This window comes from Galeopterus variegatus, unplaced genomic scaffold, assembly GCF_000696425.1.
Source record: "Galeopterus variegatus unplaced genomic scaffold, G_variegatus-3.0.2 Scaffold2372, whole genome shotgun sequence".
In the NCBI taxonomy this organism is placed as follows: domain Eukaryota; kingdom Metazoa; phylum Chordata; class Mammalia; order Dermoptera; family Cynocephalidae; genus Galeopterus; species Galeopterus variegatus.
This window is the reverse complement of record NW_007728483.1, coordinates 2,883-22,341: the sequence shown is the minus strand read 5'-3', so window position 1 is coordinate 22,341 and position 19,459 is coordinate 2,883. Positions and strand designations below refer to the sequence as shown.

Here is a 19,459-nt window from a genome sequence, read left to right as displayed (position 1 = left end):
TGAAGTTGATACGACAAGCAAACAGAAAGGACATTGTCGGGTGGGAGGGAGCAGAGGGATGAGGGAGGGGGGTTTCGGTAATGGGCCACAATAATCAACCTCATTGTATATCGACAAAATAAAATTAAGGAAAAAAAAAATTCCTTATGGAAAAAGGTTCATTGAAAATTGTCATTTTAAAGTACTAAAAACAAGAACAAAACAATGTATGATTTTATGTGTCAGGATACTTAGATTTTACAAAGAAAGTTATTTAAGTTTGAGGCACTTAAAACTCAATTCTGCATTTTAGTAAAACGTGAAATCAGCAAGTAGTGCAACTTATTTTGCTTGTTTTCAATCAGTCATGTTATTTAAAACTGGTATGATTTTCCTTTTAGAGGTGAAGTTGCTTTAATTTTCTTTCTTAAAGAATTGTCATCATAACTTTAGTGAGAAAGAAGCCAGAGCATTCACATTCTTCTTTTGGATATTAATTATACTGATGAATAAAAGTATTTTCCTAGTGATAGTTTGGATGTTACTGTCCCCCCAAAACTCACGTGGAAATCTGATCCCCAATGTGGCAGTGCTGGGAGCAGTTTGAGTCATGGGGGCAGATCCCTCAGGAATGGATTAATGCTGGTCGTTTAAAAGACCCTGGCACCTCCCTCTCTCTTGCTTCCTCTCACCATGTGATCCGCTTGTACCCGCCGTCTGCCTGCTGCCTGCCATTTTCCACTGTGAGCAGAAGCAGCCTGAGGCCCCCACCAGATGGAGCTGTCCCAGAACCGTAAGCCAAATAAACCTCTTTCCTTTAAGGTATTCTGTTAGAGCAACACAAAAATGGACTAATACAGCTAGTTACCACTAAAAATATTTAACAAGACATGTTCAACATTAGACCATTTACATTATAAAATATTATAATTATTCTAACACTAAACTTAGCGCTTGAACTTTGTAGAAGAGTTTTGTTTTGTTCTTGATTGTATCACACAATGTCAGAATAAACCCAATTTCTTAATCTGAATGTCTCCACTGTTCAAAGGGTAAGGCTACTAAATGGGTCATCAAGAGACTTGGTTTTATTTTCTGCTCTATAACAAGCAGAGTTAAAAATGAAAGGCTAAAATAGCCTTTAAGGCTTTTTCTCTCAGTAATTTCATCCAAAAAGAATGGGTTTAAGCTACGAGTATTTTACATCCTTTTTAGGTCTCAAATTGTAAAAGAAAATAAATTTCAAGCATTTGTTTAGATTACAAAAAAATCACTATTATGTATGTTCTCCCTAACACCACATTATTTGGGAGAGGAGCTAGGTAAAGCTTTCAATGGCTGATAATTGTTGAGGTCTAATTTTGATTTTGAACCTATCAGGATGTAAACTGTCAAAGGACATATTTTTCACTGTACTTTGAACAATAAGGCATTAAACTGGGTATTACACTAAGTTCTAGAAGAAATTTTATTTCTCATCAGTTGTAATTTATGACTCCTAACACACTATCCTAACCACTATCATGTGATTTCCTACAAGGCTGGGCTTGTGGTAGCAGTTTGTTTTTTAGTTATTGCTTTACAAATGTTTGTTGAATAAACAAAGTCAATATACACAGCAATCTCCCCATATGAGAATTATGGCTACATTCATCTTAATCTGTCTCATAGCTGAGGCATCAGCATGACTGATTAGATAAAAATTAAAACCTACTTCTCATGTTAAGTGTATCCCACACCCAACCTATGTACAGCCAACTAAGAAAATACTTTATGAAATATTCTGCATTTTTAATTCTCCTCAGGTACAACTCAAACAATTAAGAAACATGAATTGAGAAATCTATTGTTGCTTTAACAGATTAATGTACATTTGGCAGACTTACTATATATATATATATATATATATATATATATATTTTTTTTTTTTTTGTCTTTTTGTCTTTTTTCGTGACCGGCAATGGATCACAACCCTCAGTGTCGCGCCCGTACCGGACCGGGACCGGCAACGGGATCGCAACCCTCGGTGTTGCCCCTGCTCCTCACTCAGCCAGTGAGCGGCCGGTCTGTATGTGGGATCCGAACCCTCAGCGGGAGCGCCGCTGCACTTCCCAAGCGGCGCACTGTAGCAGTGCGCCACCGGGCCGGCCCCGGCAGACTTACTATATTAAATATACTTATAAACATCTAGTTTTAATCATGCAGTATGCCAGATAGTACAAAACCCTCCCACTTTAAACACCTAGAAATGCTAGAATGCAACATAAACCGGAAATGCATAGTTGAGCTAGAAGGGAAACAGTCATGAGCTACAAATGAAGAAAAAACTGACAACCAATCAAGCCCACTGGTATTGCAGTGTAGGCGTTCTCAAGACTTGGTTTTTATCACCCACACAAAGGAGAGACACAAAGGAGCTAAAATTGGAACCATAGAAGAACCACACAAGCAATGAAAGGATGAAGTAGGAGGAAAAAATTTACTTCCAATCAAGTGTCAAGGAGGTGTTTATCCATCTTGATCTAGCTCTGGAGCAGAGGAAGAAAAAGGGCTCCCCAATTTGTTAGCCAAAAGCCAATCCCACTGCCACTTCGGTCTGATTATACCAGTTTGCTGCACCAAAAATCCTCAAGTTGAGAATTTAACACAAAAACCAACTTAAGGCTTGGGATATTCTTGGAGCACCTGGCAAAAGCAACCACAAAATCACCCTGGAAGAGCATGCCTTCAATCCAGGATTTCTTCAAATAAAGCCACGTTAAGATTAGTGAGCAACATTCCAATTTACAACAAACACCAAGATTAAATCAGCAGGTACATAACACAATTGGACAATATAACAACTCCAATTTAATACGAAATACTATAAGAAATACCCTAAGAAAGTACCAAGTGCTACAAAACTGTTATAGCAGAATATACGAACCCCCTTCTCTCCACTCAGTGCTCACACCACCACCTCTCTTATCCCCCAAAACATTATATATTATAATTTTGATTTACATTTTCTTGATTATATTTATTACAATTATAATATTACTATTATAATTTTGATTACAATTTCTATAATTATAATTATTTTCTTTTCTCTATTGGAAAAAAAGCATTCTGACATCAGGAACTATCTTAAAACCCTACATCACCCAGCAATGCTTAACTGAATACGTGAAATATTTACCCATTTTAATAATCAGCTGACTGAAAATTAATCTATTGAGAAAAATTCATGGTTTGCCATGCTGGGTCTAATAAACTTGACAGCATTCTAAAATCACTTAATCATGGTTCATTTTAAACCTTGCTAATGCATAACTACTAAAAATTATTTAAAACAATATTAACATTGCCATTTTTCTTCTGTAAAAGACTATAAAGATTCAAAAAATAGTCATAATGTTAATTGTGGAATGCCTACTCATACTCATTAATATAAAGAGAAATGCTGCTAGGAAACATGTAAACCACTTAAAAATTATACTTCAGACTATCTGTAAAGATTATAGCTCTGAAAGTGAAATTTTGTTTTTTCCAAATAAATAATAAAGAATCAGTAACTACTACTTCTCAATGATATTTCAGTGTCTTATGAAAAGAACAGTTTAACAAATTGCTTACTTCAGGTCCTGTAGAAGGTCTTTCGCATTAAGCATGGTTATTAAAGAGGTGGTAGCTGCAGGAATTATGATAATGGGCGTTCGAGATCCTATAAAGACAAAATTTTAAAGGTAGTGAATATTTATTAATATTAAAAGGAAATATGCTTATTTTCCCTACTAAATGTTAAAAGTTGGTAGAGTTATAACTTTCTTTTGAGCTAAAAAATATTTTAAGACAGTGGTGACATTAAAAATATTTAATAATCAGTGTGACTTACGTACTGACTAATCAGGATACCAAGCACAAACATTTGATACAGCTGCACAAAGCATAATATCAGCCCTGATTCTGCAATCTTGTTCACTCACTCTAGTTCTTAAAGTTAGGTTTAAAATCATGCACAACCTCACCTTTCTTCTGATTTGGGGGTGGCCTTGCTTGAGAAACTGTAAGGGAGGAAAATCACAATTGTTATAAAAACAATATTCTTATTTCCAAACCTACAAATAAGGCCTAAAAATTATTTGTATTCACCTACAACTCAGTTGTAAAATTTAAAAAGTGCTGCTATCTTCTCAAACGATATTATTACTTCTCTGCTTCACAAAACTATTTAAATGACTTAGCACTGTTCAACAACCTACAGTCACAAGGGAAGTGGATATACAGTAGGTCCCCTCTCCTTTACCTATGGTTTCACTTCCCACTGTTTCAGTTACCCATGGTCAACTGTGGTCCAAAAATATTAAATGGAAAACTCCAGAAATAATCAATTCATAAGTTTAACGTTGCAGCCGTGATGAAATCTCCTGCTGCCTCCACTCCGCATTTTGCCTAGGTTGTGAATCGATCCCTTTGTCCAGTTTATTCACACTGCATCCACTTCTCACCAGTTAGTCAGTCAGTCACTGAGTACATCTTGGTTCTCAGATCAACTGTAGCAACGGCACAGTGCCTGTGTTCATGTAACCCTTATTTTACTCAATAATGATCCCAAAGCCCAAGAGAAGTGAAGCTGATGATTCAGATATGTCAAAGAGAAGCCATAAAATGTTTCCTTTAAGAAAAAAGGTGAAAGTTCTGGACTTGTAAAAAAGAAAAAACAATGTTGAGGCTGCTAAGATCTTTGGTAAGAATGAATCTTCTATCCATGAAACTGTGAAGAAGGAAAAAGAAATTTCTGATAGTTTTGCTGTCACACCTCAAACTGAAAGTCAGGGCCACTGCGCATGATAAATGCATGATAAGATGGAAAAGGCATTACACTTGTGGATGAAGGACATGAACAGAAACTTGTTCTCACTGACGGCAATCAGGTTAGTTACTGTCTGCAGTTTCAGGCATCTACTAGGGGTCTTAGAATATACCCCCCACAGGTAAGGGGAGCTACTGTATATTACATTGCCAGGCACTCAGTATCTACATTCATGGATATTCAGGTCTAGCAAAAGAAGAAAATAATTTCATAATAAACTGATTACCACTGTAATAAATGTAAAAACAAAGTACTATAACAGTATATGACACTGATGGAAGAAGTGGGAGGAAGCAATTTTAGAAGGAAGAGAAAAGTGTTACTGGAAGCTAATACCTAAAATATTACCTTTTTTTATTGTTTTGCCTTTTAAAATTTGTTTTTTGCTTTATATTAGGAGAGGAAGAGAGCATTAAATGCAGTAAATCAAGTATACGTGAAGGTCTATATTACCTGCAAATGACCATACTATTAATAACTGATGTTACAAAAACACAAATATTCGTATCTTTTTATTATGAGTATATACAATGGACTTTATAATGAATGCACAGAAATATTTTTTGGCATAATGGTAATAATAACCTAATTCAGGATGAATACATTTTAGCATTAAAAATGCTACAAGTTCAATTTTCAGTATTTATCCATACAATACAAATTTATCAACTGCCTTTCATGTACCACAGGCTGTGCTGGGGTTTTGTTTTTTAACCACAAAAATAAATAAAAATTAGAAGATTTAAAATTTTAATTTAACGTCAGTTTTCAGAAACAGATACCACCTTTAAAGAGAATCAGACAGCACATACATTTTTGAAATATGTTCCATTTTAAAGACAGCAAAATGCTACATTTTAACTAATTCTTTGTAGAGCTATTTCATTGTGACAAAGTTATATATTATAGAATTCAGCAGTATGATCTTTCTAGCCACATAAAGCAGAAAACTATATACACAAATACAAGCTCACACACACACATATTTACTATAGTTTTCTCATCTTTCCCCTTGTTGAAAAAAAATATCAAATCGTTCTTAAATCATTTTTAGAAATAGGAGTTCATGGGCCAGCCTGGTGGCGCACTCGGTTGAGTGCGGTGCTTGGGAGCGCGGTGGTGCTCCCGCAGAGGGTTCGGATCCCATGCAGAGACCGGTCCACTCACTGGCTGAGCATGGTGCGGGCGCAACACTGAGGGTTGCGATCCCGTTGCCGGTCACGAAAAAAGACAAAAAGGAAAAAAAAAAAGAAATAGGAGTTCATGGATACATCCGATTAGCTAAACAGTGTCATCTGAAATATAATACAGTTTCAGCAAATACTTGATATTTATTGGAGAACAAAGGGATGATTGGATACTAAGAGACATGAATAGATAAACAGGAGACAGGAGTTGCTATGAGAATGATTAAAAGGAACAACAACAAAAAAAAGAAATCTGTAACTGAAATACCACTGATTTGTTAAGGGAACCCACAAATGGGCTCAGAAATTTAGGGAAACACTAAAATCAAGGCTGAAAAGTCTCTATGCAAGAAAAAGGCAAAATATAAAAGTACACACCTTCATTAAAAACAAAGTTTAGAGGTTTAGCAAAAACTAACTACACAGAATATAAACAGGTTCCCTAATACATTAAGGTCCAAGGTGGGGACACTGCAATGAACATGCTAATGATGAGCCTGATTTTAAGGAGGGGAGGCAGAGTAACACAAGGGGTCTGTATGGCAGAATGATCAACAGCAAAGGTCTGTAAAGATGATTTAAGTCTGTATCTCCATTTTGCCACTCCCTAGGCAAATCACCCTGGCAAGCTGATTAATTTTGTTCAGCCTCCAGTTTCCTTAACAGTAAAACAGAGATAACAGTATCTACATCTTGATATTGCTGTGAGAATTTTAAAAACTATCATGCATGCTGAGTCCTTAGCCAGGTCTTGGCATATATTTACCATACACTGAACCCTGTAGCTACAGCTGATGCTAACTGCTGCTGCTTCTACTACCACTGCCACTACTTAAGCAAATGCACCGATTGCCAATTTGAAAGCTGAGAAAAAGCCATAAGAAAAAGTATTATTGTTGCTTTGTTTATTTTCAAATATGATTATATTCTTCACTTTAAGAAATGTCTATTCAGGGCCTATGTACAAGTCACTCTGCTAAGTTCTTCTTAAATAGCAAATAAAACAGAAGTAAACCCTGACCTTGAAAAGCTTTCAGTAGAGCAGGGGAGCCATACCATAAACAAATATACAAACACCTATATGAACGAATATATATTTATATGTATAACACATATTAAGGAACAAAAGGAGTGTATACTGGCAGAAAAGTGTCCTTTAGATAGAACGCTTAGAAAAAGCCTTTCAAAGAAAGTGGCATTTAAGCTGAAACGGGAAGGATGGAAAGAAGCTAGCTGGCACAGAGCAAGTGGGAGACGGTGCAGACAAGAGGGAGAACTGCGGGCAGATGTCAAAGGCAGAAAGAAACTGCTTTGCTTATGGAACTGAAACAAGGCAAATGTGTAGACCACATAGAAAGGAAGAATGGCAGGAGACGAAGATCAAAAAAATATGCAGAGACCAATTCATACAGGTCCTTTCATGCAATGTTAAGCTTATATTTAACAGCCACCAGAAAGTCCTATAACTTTTCAGCCAGAAAAATGACATGATTTGATTTTCATGTCATACCTTCTTTAAGGGAAAAACAACAGATTTAGACAAGGAATTCAAAAGGGGTACAAGCACGAAAGCAGAAAACTCAGGACTATTGCAAAAGTCTACAATGGTGCTACTCAAACTACAGGTGCTTAAGGATGAGTTGTTTTTTGTTGGGTTTTCTAAAAAATTCCAATCCAAGGCCAACTGAATAAAATACAGTAACAATGAATTACCAGAAAGATGATCATGCACTGAGATGCTATGACAATATTTTACCCTCAATTTCTATATGTACCTTACTAGGAACCAGAAATAAAAAAGGTCACAGACTGATATGGCCTGCAGACCACACTTTAAGATACACAGGTGAAGAGAAATGATGATGGTACTGACTTGATGCAGGTAGTGAAGATAAAAAGAAATAGATGAATTGGGGATATAGAAAAGGTAAATTTGACAGAACCCACTGACATTTAAAATAAGGAAGGGAATAAGAAAATGTGATGAAGAATAACTCCTAAAATTTTGGCTTAAGTAATAAAAGTTTTTGGTGGTGCCACTTATGAAGAAGCAGAAGAGTGTAGAGTAAGAGATCTCGAGAAAAATATCAGGGAAAAAATTTTTTTTAATTTGCTTTAAACATGCCTATGTCATATCCAAATGTTACACAGACAATTAATGTAAGACACCAGAGGTAAGAAGAAATGTCTGAATTGGAGATACAAATTTGGAAATCATTAGCATAGATTATAAACTGTGGAACGAGTGTGATACTCCAACCATCACCTAAGTTATAAATGGGATGACTGAATAGCATAAGAAATTTGTATATAATATACAGGGGCTAACTCTCAATCTCACATGAGCCATATTAAGCAGATAAACTAGCATCATAGGCCACCTACCCATCTCAGAAGATCTATGAATTAGAAGTAAAGAATTAAAGCTGGAAAAGTAACGTATGTATTGTGTATGCATAAAAAAGACAGAAATAGGGCCGGCCCGGTGGCGCACTGGATAGTGCGCCGCTTGTGAAGCGCGGCGGCGCTCCCGCCCAAGGGTTCGGATCCCACATACAGACCAGTTCGCGCTCACTGGCTGAGCGAGGCGCGGGAGCAACGCCGAGGGTTGCGATCCCGTTGCCGGTCCCCGGTCGGGTGCGGGGGCAACACTGAGGCTTGCGATATGTTGCCGGACACGGAAAAAGACAAAAAGACAAAAAAAAAAAAAAAAGACAGAAATAAATGCAAGAGATAATCTGCCTATAAAAAGGAAATGAACTATGGTTTATCAAACGCTTGTATTTCTGAATCCATAGAAAAACATGTGCTTCTTGTTAGTTATATTCCCTAAAGGAATTTTTAGATGCTGGGAATTTTTAGAGGTTTAAACTGTTTAATTGTAAACACTTTAAAATGTTAAATTTACCCAGGGACATGCTGGCACAATAGTACTAAATAAATATTTGATGATGAAAAACTTAAAATGCTCAGAAATGGAACTCCATCCTTGAGGTGTCTCACTCAAGGAGAGAATAGGTGGTACAGCCCCCCATTTCTAAATGATCCAAATTCTCCCCAACAAGTAACAATATGATTCTATAATCCCTCATCTATCATATTACATTGCCAGGTATGTTTTGGGCATTCATATTTTTTCAGATTTTAAAAAGATAATGCGGGCCGAGCCCGTGGTGCACTCAGGAGAGTGCGGCGCTGGGAGCACAGCAGCGCTCCCGCTGCGGGTTCGGATCCTATATAGGGATGACCGGTGTGCTCACAGCGCTCACTGGCTGAGCGCGGTGTGGCCGGTCTCAAAAAGGACAGGAAAAAAAAAAAAGATAATGCAGGTGGAACATGTCAAATATTAAACAATAATATCTCTCCAAAACTGGGCTGCACCCCATAAGCAAATACATTTAACATTTCTGCAGCAAAATAAAAATACATAACACTAATCAGGGCGAATAAAAACTTCAAATTGCTACCCATCCACTCAAACCAGTCTTTTGCCAAATGAGAGCTAAAAACTTAATTTCATTTAGAATGGTGGGTAAGAATTGTGAACCTATGGGTGCCAAGCAGCTAAGTGGAAGAAGAAAGAGAAAAATTCACATGGATGGGCATCAGAATACAAGAGATATTACAAGACAGTTGTTCAGAATAATTTCCATCAGTTTAACCCCCGTGTACCTTGGTAGAGCAATTGAAAAAGTATGACAGGACAGTAAGAGATGAAAATACTCAGAACCCCTTACTTTACATACAGATCTTCCCTGAGATCACTTAACTGGCCAGTAGAATCCAGCCCCATTAACTTCATTTTATCACAAGGCACACATGAACAAAATGGTTTGTTTAGATATCAGTGCCTCCCTCCATCCCTTTCCTTTCTATACTGATTTTGAGAAAAGGTGAAATAGAGACAGTTTTACATCACAGGAAACAAAACTGGGTTAGAATCCTCAGGTGGTGGTTTCTCCCCTTTTATTCCATTTTTGAATTTCTCATGTGATTTTCTTTAGACTGACCAAACAGAACGTTCCATCCCTCCCTTACAAAGAAAAACAAAACAATTCTGTATCTGTGACTCAATTTCCTCCACGACATTCCTATACTTCATAGGTAGTATTCTTTGGACTCAATCCCATCTGCCCATCCCTATTTCCTTCACTTTTTTCTTCCTTCTTGAAAAAAGCTCCTTTAGCTTCTTCTAGCTTCTGGCCAAGAGCCTAGTATATGGGAAGCATTCAAATAATATTTGTTAAATTTAATTGTTCTTCCTTATGCTCTCACAATGGCTTTTGATATGGTCATCTCTACTTAAAAACAGTCCTGACATTTGAAACAAATTACATCCAATCTGCTTCAAGTATAACACAGCTGATGGAGCACACCCTTCTCCACTCCTCCTCAAAAACAGGAATGACAAAGATTTCAAACAAAACTACTGTAACTAAAAAAAGAAAAAAAAGAAATAGTAGCTACATCAAAGGGGAGTATGGACCCAGGACATAGTGAAATTGCTGGCAAAATCATCCCAATATAAGCTCCATGTAATCTTAATACCACACTTCTGAAGTGCTTCCATGGATGTTTAATATTTATAACCTACATAATTTTAAGCATACTATGAATGAAAAGATAACCAAAGCTGCACCATTAATACTGCCAAATTTATGAGGAAGATCATCCAGTTAAATTCTATTTTTTTTTTTTCCTTTTTGTCTTTTTTCGTGTCCGGCAATGGATCGCAACCCTCAGTGTCGCGCCCGTACCGGACCGGGACCGGCAACGGGATAGCAACCCTCGGTGTTGCTCCCACACCTCGCTCAGCCAGTGAGCGGGAACCGGTCTGTATGTGGGATCCGAACCCTCGGCGGGAGCGCCACCACACTCCCAAGCGGCACACTGTAGCAGTGCCACCGGGCCGCCCCAGTTAAATTCTTAACTGTGTCTTTCCAACCCTTTTCATTTTCTTCCTAGTCACTTTCAACAGCAGTGATGAGGTTAAAAAAAAAAAAAAAAAAGACAGGTGATATAGCCTAGCACTGAAATTACACTAAAGGTAAAAATAAAACAAACCATCCCCAAACACCTAAAATAAATATAGTGTTGGTATCTACATGTATCTACAAAAATTAATCTTTTTAGGTACCAGGAAGGGGGGGAAAATCTTTATAAAACAACTTCAATACTGCCTTTGCTTAACATATATTTTTAAAAAATGATTACACAACTTTATGTGCTCAATAACACATATATCTGAAATTTTAAGCATCAAAGCTGCACATAAGTCTACTAAAATTATAATTCTGTGCTTCTGTCGGAAGAAAATTCACACCTACACGTACTAATATGGAACTTTACACATAAATAGCCTTTTAAAACATTTTCTAAAAAATAAAACACATTTTCTTAATTTTCAAATCTTCAACTATACCTATTTATTCAAGTAAACATCCTTACGGCATAACTTCATTATTAAAAATCATAGTGTTATATAACCTATTTTATCAATGACCTTTGAATAAAATTGGGGAAAATATTATTATGGTAAAGAATACTACAAAATCCAGTTAGGCTGTTTAAATGCACTACAGGAAAATAAATAATTCAACATGCTTTTCATTTTAATTTCTTTATGTTTTTCTGCTACGAATATAAAGATTTATTAATGATGCTAACCAAAGGTTAGCAAGCATTTAATTCATATTATCAGTTTAGACATCTGCTTAAGCAATATTGACAGTCTATTTGAAGAAAAATGACCTTTCAATGTATTTTAAGTAAAATTTCAATTTCTTAAAAGCATTATACATATCAAACAACTTTCACTGTTATGATCATTTGGAAAAAACAAAAACCCAAGTCTTATATTTTTACCTGGTCTAGGTACTGGCTGTGCTGCAGGAGTCTGAGTCTTACGGGCAGATGCACCCTCCTTTAAAAGAATAAACATCAATATATGACGTTAAAGTTCCTGTACATAATAATTAAACACTTTACTGCAAAGAAATCTCATATCTCTGTTTCTCATCCAGCTTCTTTCATTCAATCAGTTACCCCATCAAACGTGCTAAGATCCTGAGGGTTTTTTTGTTTTTTGTTTTTTTTTAAAACCCTCTCCTTATTTATGTTATTAGTCATGAGACAGTAATACAGACCTTTAGTGGAAAATAAATTTAAATTGTTACTGCAGAGTAGTTACTATAAGCATGTAATATTTCTTATTTGTTTAATTGCTGACAATTTTAACATTCTCAAATGTTATTACCTTTCAAAATCAAGTCAACCTTTTTTCCTACAGTCTCAAAATGAATAAATGATACAGATCCTCATGTTAGAAAGATGTAAACAATGTTACTTTGAGGTGATTAAAAACACACACACAAATAATTAAATGCCTTCAAAATATTCAGTAAAATTCACATTGGGAGGATTTGTTACATTTGAGTTAAAACCGGATAATATCTTAAAATCTAAATAACAAATTTCAATTACTGAGCATGTAATATGTACAAGGAAATATGCTAAATCTTGAAGTATATCAATTACATACTCAGGAATAGATGCCTCTGAAATGTTTGATACTTAAAAAGTCTGTTTCTAGTGCAATAGTTTCAATCATATTCACATTAATTTTTCATAACACATTTCTCTTCACAGAAAGCTACAAATGTAAATTCCATAACAACTATGAATTCATAAAGATTTTACTCTAGTTGTACTCAACAGAATGAAGTATGACAAATATCAGAGGAGTTACATGAACCCATAATAATAAAAACCAGTATAAGCATCACAAGAAACATTTCCAAAGAAATACTGTTAATGTTTATTTTAATTATACCATATTCTCTTCAAAATTTGAAATTTTACATGGTAAAATCATCTGGAATAGCAGGCTATCCCACTGCATTTTTTTCTTTTTAAATAAATGACTGCAAAAATTAACACCAACAGAGAAAATGCTTTCACTTCATTCAGTACAGTGGTATTCTAGCATTCAGTTAGAATGTCACAGAAACCATCCCTTATTAAAAGAAAGAGTAGTCACAGCAACAAATAGCAAAAACTCCCTGAAGTAACAACATACACACTCACACACAAAAGCACCTGAGGACAGCAAAATATCCTTTTCCAATATTCTCACTATTATGCATTTAGTTATATATTGTTGTATCTAAAACAATCATTCTGGATGCTGGTTTCACAGACATATTCAGTTTAAGAAAATTTATCAAGCCCACTTATGATAAGGTCATCTTTCTGCAAGTAAATTATATTCAAGGAAAACATTAAATGTAAAAAAAAAAAAAAAGTGAATCATAATTACAGTGGAGAGCAAATTAAATAATTAACATCATTATAACGTAGTGAAATTTTCTCCTATTTGTCTGTAAATTCATGCTGGGGAAAATAACTTTCTATTCTTCTTCATAATCCCAGTGCTGAGAGCATAAGTAGGAACATAGTACAAACAATGTTGGCTGAACTGAACTGAATCTAGATTTTAAAGAATCAGAGCCAAGGAATAATCATTAAATAGGAGTCAAATTAAAGGAATATTAGCCTCTTTTCCCAAGTTCTTGCAGAAAGAGGAATCAACTAGACATTATATAATAAAATAACAAGAGTTAACTTTAATCATATTACTTATCGATTTTAGTATGTAAATACTGACTCATTAGGGTGTGGTCTAAGTACAAACAGAGAGAAAACATTTTAAAAACACAGGAAGAATAACAATGAGCTCATACATATGCAGATACCTTCTGTCTACATTTGACTATAAAGCTGTTTGGATCCAAATGAAAGCCCTTCTTCTTTTGGAACAGAATGAACTAAGTTCAAAATCACCAGAATACAGTATTATGTGCACACAAAGAGAACTACCCAAATCAAAACTAATCCAACTAACTACTGAAACACATCTATAATATATGAACAAAGAGAGTATGGTTTTTATAACGTGGGTCAGGCAAAAGGCTGCAAGCATATATAAGTAATACGAAAAAAATCTTAAAAATTATGATCCTTAGGACTTTTTGGTCTACTTTTGAATAAGTTCAAATCTTGATCTCTTTAAATGCCAATATTGGGTGTTTTCTGTTTGTCCAGTAAAGGATCTTTGCTTGATGACCCGATCACTCCTTTCTGGTATATGTACTAGACTAAGTCAAAACATGTGTACTAGATTAGGTCAATCAAGACCTAGTATTATTTTTCATAAACTAGAGCTAGCTGGTAAGACCTCAACCTACAAGGCTATGAGGAGATAAGCTGAGAATTACTGATGATCAAGCCTCTTGACACATGGAGAAAACACATCGGTAGAAGGAGAAATTGAAGCTAAAATGCGAGAAAATAGGTGGAATGTCACACCCCTTATAATATCTACTGTCTAGTTCTAGTGGCCTGCAAAGCCTACTTTATCCCCAATATTTCCTGATTGTATGAGCCATTATAATCCCGCATCTCTAGCTTTTGTTTTGGAGGGTTCTTTTGTAGCTATTGTAAACGGGATTACTTTCTTGGTTTCTTTTCCTGCTAGCTCATTGTTTGTTGGTGTATAGAAATGCTACTGATTTTTGTATGTTGATTTTGTATCCTGCAACTTACTGAATTGGTGTAACAGTTCTGAATTTTGGTGAAGCTCTTAGGGTTTTCTAAATATAAGATATATGGAAGCTAAAAAAGTTGATCACATAGAGGTAGAAAGTAGAAATGGTGGTTACCAGAAGTGGGGAATAGTAGGGGGAATTGGAGATAGTGGGAGGTTGGTTAATAAACACAAAATCACAGCTAGACAGGAGCAATAAGATCTAGTGTTCTATATAACACCTTCAGTATAACTATAATTAACAGCAATTTATTGTATACTTTCAATTAGCAAGAAGAGAAGATTTTGGATGTTCTCAACATAAAGAAACGATAAATGTTTGAGGTGATGGGTATGTTAATTGACCTGATTTGATCATTACGCATTGCATGCATGTACTGAAATATCACACAGTATCCCATAAATATGTACAATTATTACGTGTCAATTAAAAATTTTTTTTAAATCCCCCACCTCACCACTCCCTGCACCCCACATACACCTTTTTTGGCCTAAAGCAACTGAGCAGAATTTTTGTAAGTTAAAAAAAAAAAACTTTTTTATCTAATTTTGTCTTCTCAAATTTATTGAAAATTTCAGTTGTCCAAGTTACTGTACTATAACTTTGCTTAATTTTTCAGTTAGTACACACACACACACACAAAGTTATACAGCTATGACACAACAGCAGACAACGAACTTATCTAAAGAAAACTAGGAAGATTCTTACTAATGATGCCATTAGTTTATGGCCATTTCTAGGACACCCTAGGCAACACTACCTAAGAGCTACAAGCACATTCAATTCTGATCTCCATTATTTTGAAATAAAGTTGTAAAAGTTATTGCCTAAGGGAACTCAGAATAACCCAATCCCACCACCCTCCACCCTAAAGATGAAGAGACAAAGGTAAAGTAGTTTTTCGAAGTCTACACAAGCAGTTTATCTGTAATGTATTAATTTGACAGTAATATGAAATAGACTGACAGTTCTGTATTTTTAAAGATATTTGGATTGGGGGAAAAAATACTACCCAGACAAGAAAAGAAAGGTATCAGCACAAAAACAAAAGAGCTGACAACTTGTACTAACTGAAGAGGAAAACCTGCTTTCCACTGAAAAGTTAGAAGCATTACAATTTCACCAAGACTTGAGGCATTCTGGAAAAGAAATAGCTGAATTAAAATGAAAGGGGGAAATTGTGATAGAATCATATTTGCTAAGCACAACAAGACAAAACAAAGTGTGCTGTTTACAAGCTATCCCTGTTTGCCTTATTTTAGCGAATGAGATATTTAAAATCTTCCGGTACTAGGGGACAAAATACCCGTATTTGCTGCTTATACAAGTAGGAAAAATATCATAACATATAATACAACAAAAACAATCATAGCAAGTGTCAGGATGAAAAAGAATTGCTGTAAAGCTACTGGTGGTAGCTTTACAGCAATGCAGGCATAAAATGATGCGGTAGAGAAAGACTAACCTCCTCATTTACTCTCTGTTTAAAGCCACCAGAACTACTCCCATTACTACAAGAATGGATCAATCCATTCACAAGGGTACAGTCCTCACAATCCAATCACCTCTCCGAGGCCCCACCTTTCAACTACTACAATAGGATTTCCCACCCTCTTAACACTGTCACAGTGAGGACCAAGTCTTCAACAATAAACTTTGGGAGGGTGGGGGGACACAATTCAATCCATAATATTGTGCAAACATCATAGAACGAACTCACACAAACCTAGATGGAATAGCCTACTACACACCTAGGCTATATGGTATAGCCTATTACTCCTACATGAGTAATGTGCTGCACTATGACTTTACAACAGTTACATCACTAGGCAATAGACATTTTCCAGCTCCATTACAATCAACATTGTATATGCAGTTCCATCATTGGCCAAAATGTCATTATGCAGCACATGACAGTATAATTCTGTATTTACTTGTCTGCTTCCTCCAACCAGACTGCCGCTACTTGAGGTCAGGGACTGTCTATTACTCCTCTGATGGTACAGAGCCAGGTAAATGGCAAATGTTCAGTCAACATACACTAGCTAATTAAAACAAATCCATTTGCCTTAGAATCACTGATTCACCACTGTTACACTGGAAAACTTTTTATCTGTTAAATGAAGATGGCAAAAATAACTTTCATACAGGATCATGAAGAGAAGTAAACAACATTCATTCATTCCACATAAATTTATCAAGAGCATACTATGTGCCAAATAAGAAACTGGGAATGTGACAGTATAAACAAGAGCAAGATGATCTCTACTTTCACGAGGCTTGCAACTTAATGGAAGAGACAGGTAAAAAACAAATAAATAAATGAAATAAAAGTTACAATTACAAACAATTACATATTTATTTAGTTATCTGTAACAAACATATATGTTTGACTCTGTGTGTGTGTGTATGTGTATGTTCTCAGCTCAGTGCCCCAACTGTGACAGTGTTAAGAGGATGGGAAATCCTATTATGGTACTGAAAGGTGGGGCCTTGAAGAGGTGATCAGATTGTGGGACCATGCTGTAGTGAATGGATTAAAAATGGTGGTCATGGGCATGGTTTGGAGGGCCTTAAAAGGAGAGTGAATGAGGAAGTTACTCTCTCTCTGCTCTGCCATTTTGTGCCATGTGAGACCCTTGGGTCACTGTCACCACCATTGAGACCCTCATCAGATGTGTTCCCTGGACTCTGGACTTCCTAGCCTCTGAAACTGTAAGCAATAAATTTTGTTTTCTTTACAAAACATAGTTCCATGTATTTTGATATAAGTAACAGAAATGGACTAATACTGGACCCCAAACAAAGTGAAACTAATAACTGTTAATCCGTCTTCTTTCCACAAAGAAACACTCTGCATGAGAATAAGCAAAGAACTAGCAAACCAAATTCAGGAGCATATTAAAAGGATTATACACCATGACCAAATAGAATTTATTCCTTAAATGCAAGGATGGTTCAACATATAAAAATCAGTGTAATATACCACGTTCACAGAATAAAGAGGAAAAATCCTCATGATCATCTGAATGGATGCAGAAAAAAAGCATTTAACAAAATTCAACACCGTTTCATGATTAAGAAAATAAAACTCCATTAAGTTACACCATTAACTTAAACCATTTACAAAAATTAACTCAAAATGAGTCAAAGGCTTAAATTTAAAAGCTAAAATTATAAAACTCTTAGATGAAAACATAGAGGAAAAGATTCATGACACTGAATTTGGCATTGATAACTTGGATATAAAACCAAAAGTACAGACAACAAAAGAACAAACAGATAATCTGGATTTCAAAATTGAAAAATACTATACATCAAAGGACACTGATCAACACAGTGAAAAGGTAACCCACAGAATGGAAAAAAATGTTTGCAAATCACATATCTGATAAAAAATTAATAGCCAGAATATATAAAGAACTTCTACAACTCAACAACAACAAAAACAAACAACCCAATTCAAAAATGGAGAAAGAACTTTAATACACATTTCTCCAGAGAAGATATACAGATGGCCATTAAGCACATGAAAATATGCTCAACATCACTAATCATTAGGGAAATGCGAATCAAAAAACCATTATACACCACTTTAAACCTATTAGGATGGTTATCAAAACATATGAACAAAACAACATAACACAAAGAAAAAACACAAGAAAATAACAAGTATAGGTGGGAAGATGGAGATATGGGAACTCTCGTGCATGGCTGGTAGGAATGTAAAATGCTGCAGCCACTGTGAAAGCAGTAGGGCAATACCTCAAAAAATTAAACAAAGAATTACCATGTGATCTAGCAATTCTGCTCTTGAGTATATATCCAAAAGAACTGAAAGTAGGGACTTGAACAGACGTTTATACACTCATGCTCATAGCAGCATTATTCACAATACCCAAAAAGTGGAAAAGAACCCAAATGTCAACATCAACAGATGAATGACAAACCAAACGTAATATATGCATACAATGAAACGGTCATTCAGCCTTAACAAAGAATGTAATTCTAATACATGTTACAACATGGATGAACCTTTTTAAAACACTATGCTAGGGGCCGGCACGGTGGCGCACTCGGTAGAGTGCGGTGCTTGGGAGTGTGGCGGCGCTCCCGCCGAGGGCTCGGATCCCATATAGAGACCGGTCTGCTCACTGGTTGAGAGCGGTGCGGGTGCGACACCAAGGGTTGCAATCCCGTTGCCGGTCACGAAAAAAAAAAAAGGAAAAAAAAAACTATGCTAAATAAAATAATCTAGACACGAAAAGACAAATATTGTATGATTCCACTAATTTGAGATACCTAGAATAGTCAGATTCAGAGACAGTATGTAGAATAGTGGTTACCAGAAGCTGTGAGCAGGAGGGAATGAGGAGTTACTGGTTAATGGGTAGAGAGTTTCAGTTTGGAATTGATGAAAAAGTTCTGAAGATGAACTATAGTGATGGTTGCACATTACTGTGAATGTAGTTAATGCCACTGAATTGTATCATTAAAAATGTTATACGATGGTAATTTTTACATACGTTTGCCAAAACAAAAAAAAAAATTTAAAGAATAAGCACAAAATATGCTTAAAAGAATAAACAAAGTGCAATTATACATTGTAACAGACTCTTTGTGGGATTTCTGCTTATAGCACAATTTCCCCCTTTCTCAAAAGTGCTAGACCCTACCTACTAGGGACAAACATATGAACTAAGCCTACCCAATGAGATTTTCTCTCCCTGGGAATTTGAAATCCATACTGAGATATGCTGCACTACATTTACTTGTAGCCTTGCTGGCTATGAGGATGACTACGTACACAATGGGCCAGAAAACTGGTTGGTGTG

At 35.7% G+C, this 19,459-nt stretch overlaps 1 protein-coding gene across 1 annotated transcript in view; it reads right to left on the bottom strand.

Annotated features, from left to right (window-relative positions):
• Window positions 1–12,105, bottom strand: part of LOC103597632 (parafibromin-like) — a 44,219-nt gene extending 32,114 nt beyond the window's left edge. The window contains exons 1-3 of the mRNA XM_008581496.1: window positions 11,884–12,105; window positions 3,987–4,022; window positions 3,595–3,682 (exon numbers count right to left, since the gene is read on the bottom strand). Of these exons, the coding sequence (XP_008579718.1) occupies window positions 3,595–3,682; window positions 3,987–4,022; window positions 11,884–11,959 (200 nt within the window). The 5' untranslated portion in view covers window positions 11,960–12,105. The remainder of the gene's footprint in view (window positions 1–3,594; window positions 3,683–3,986; window positions 4,023–11,883) is intronic.
• Between the last annotated feature and the right edge of the window lie 7,354 nt (window positions 12,106–19,459).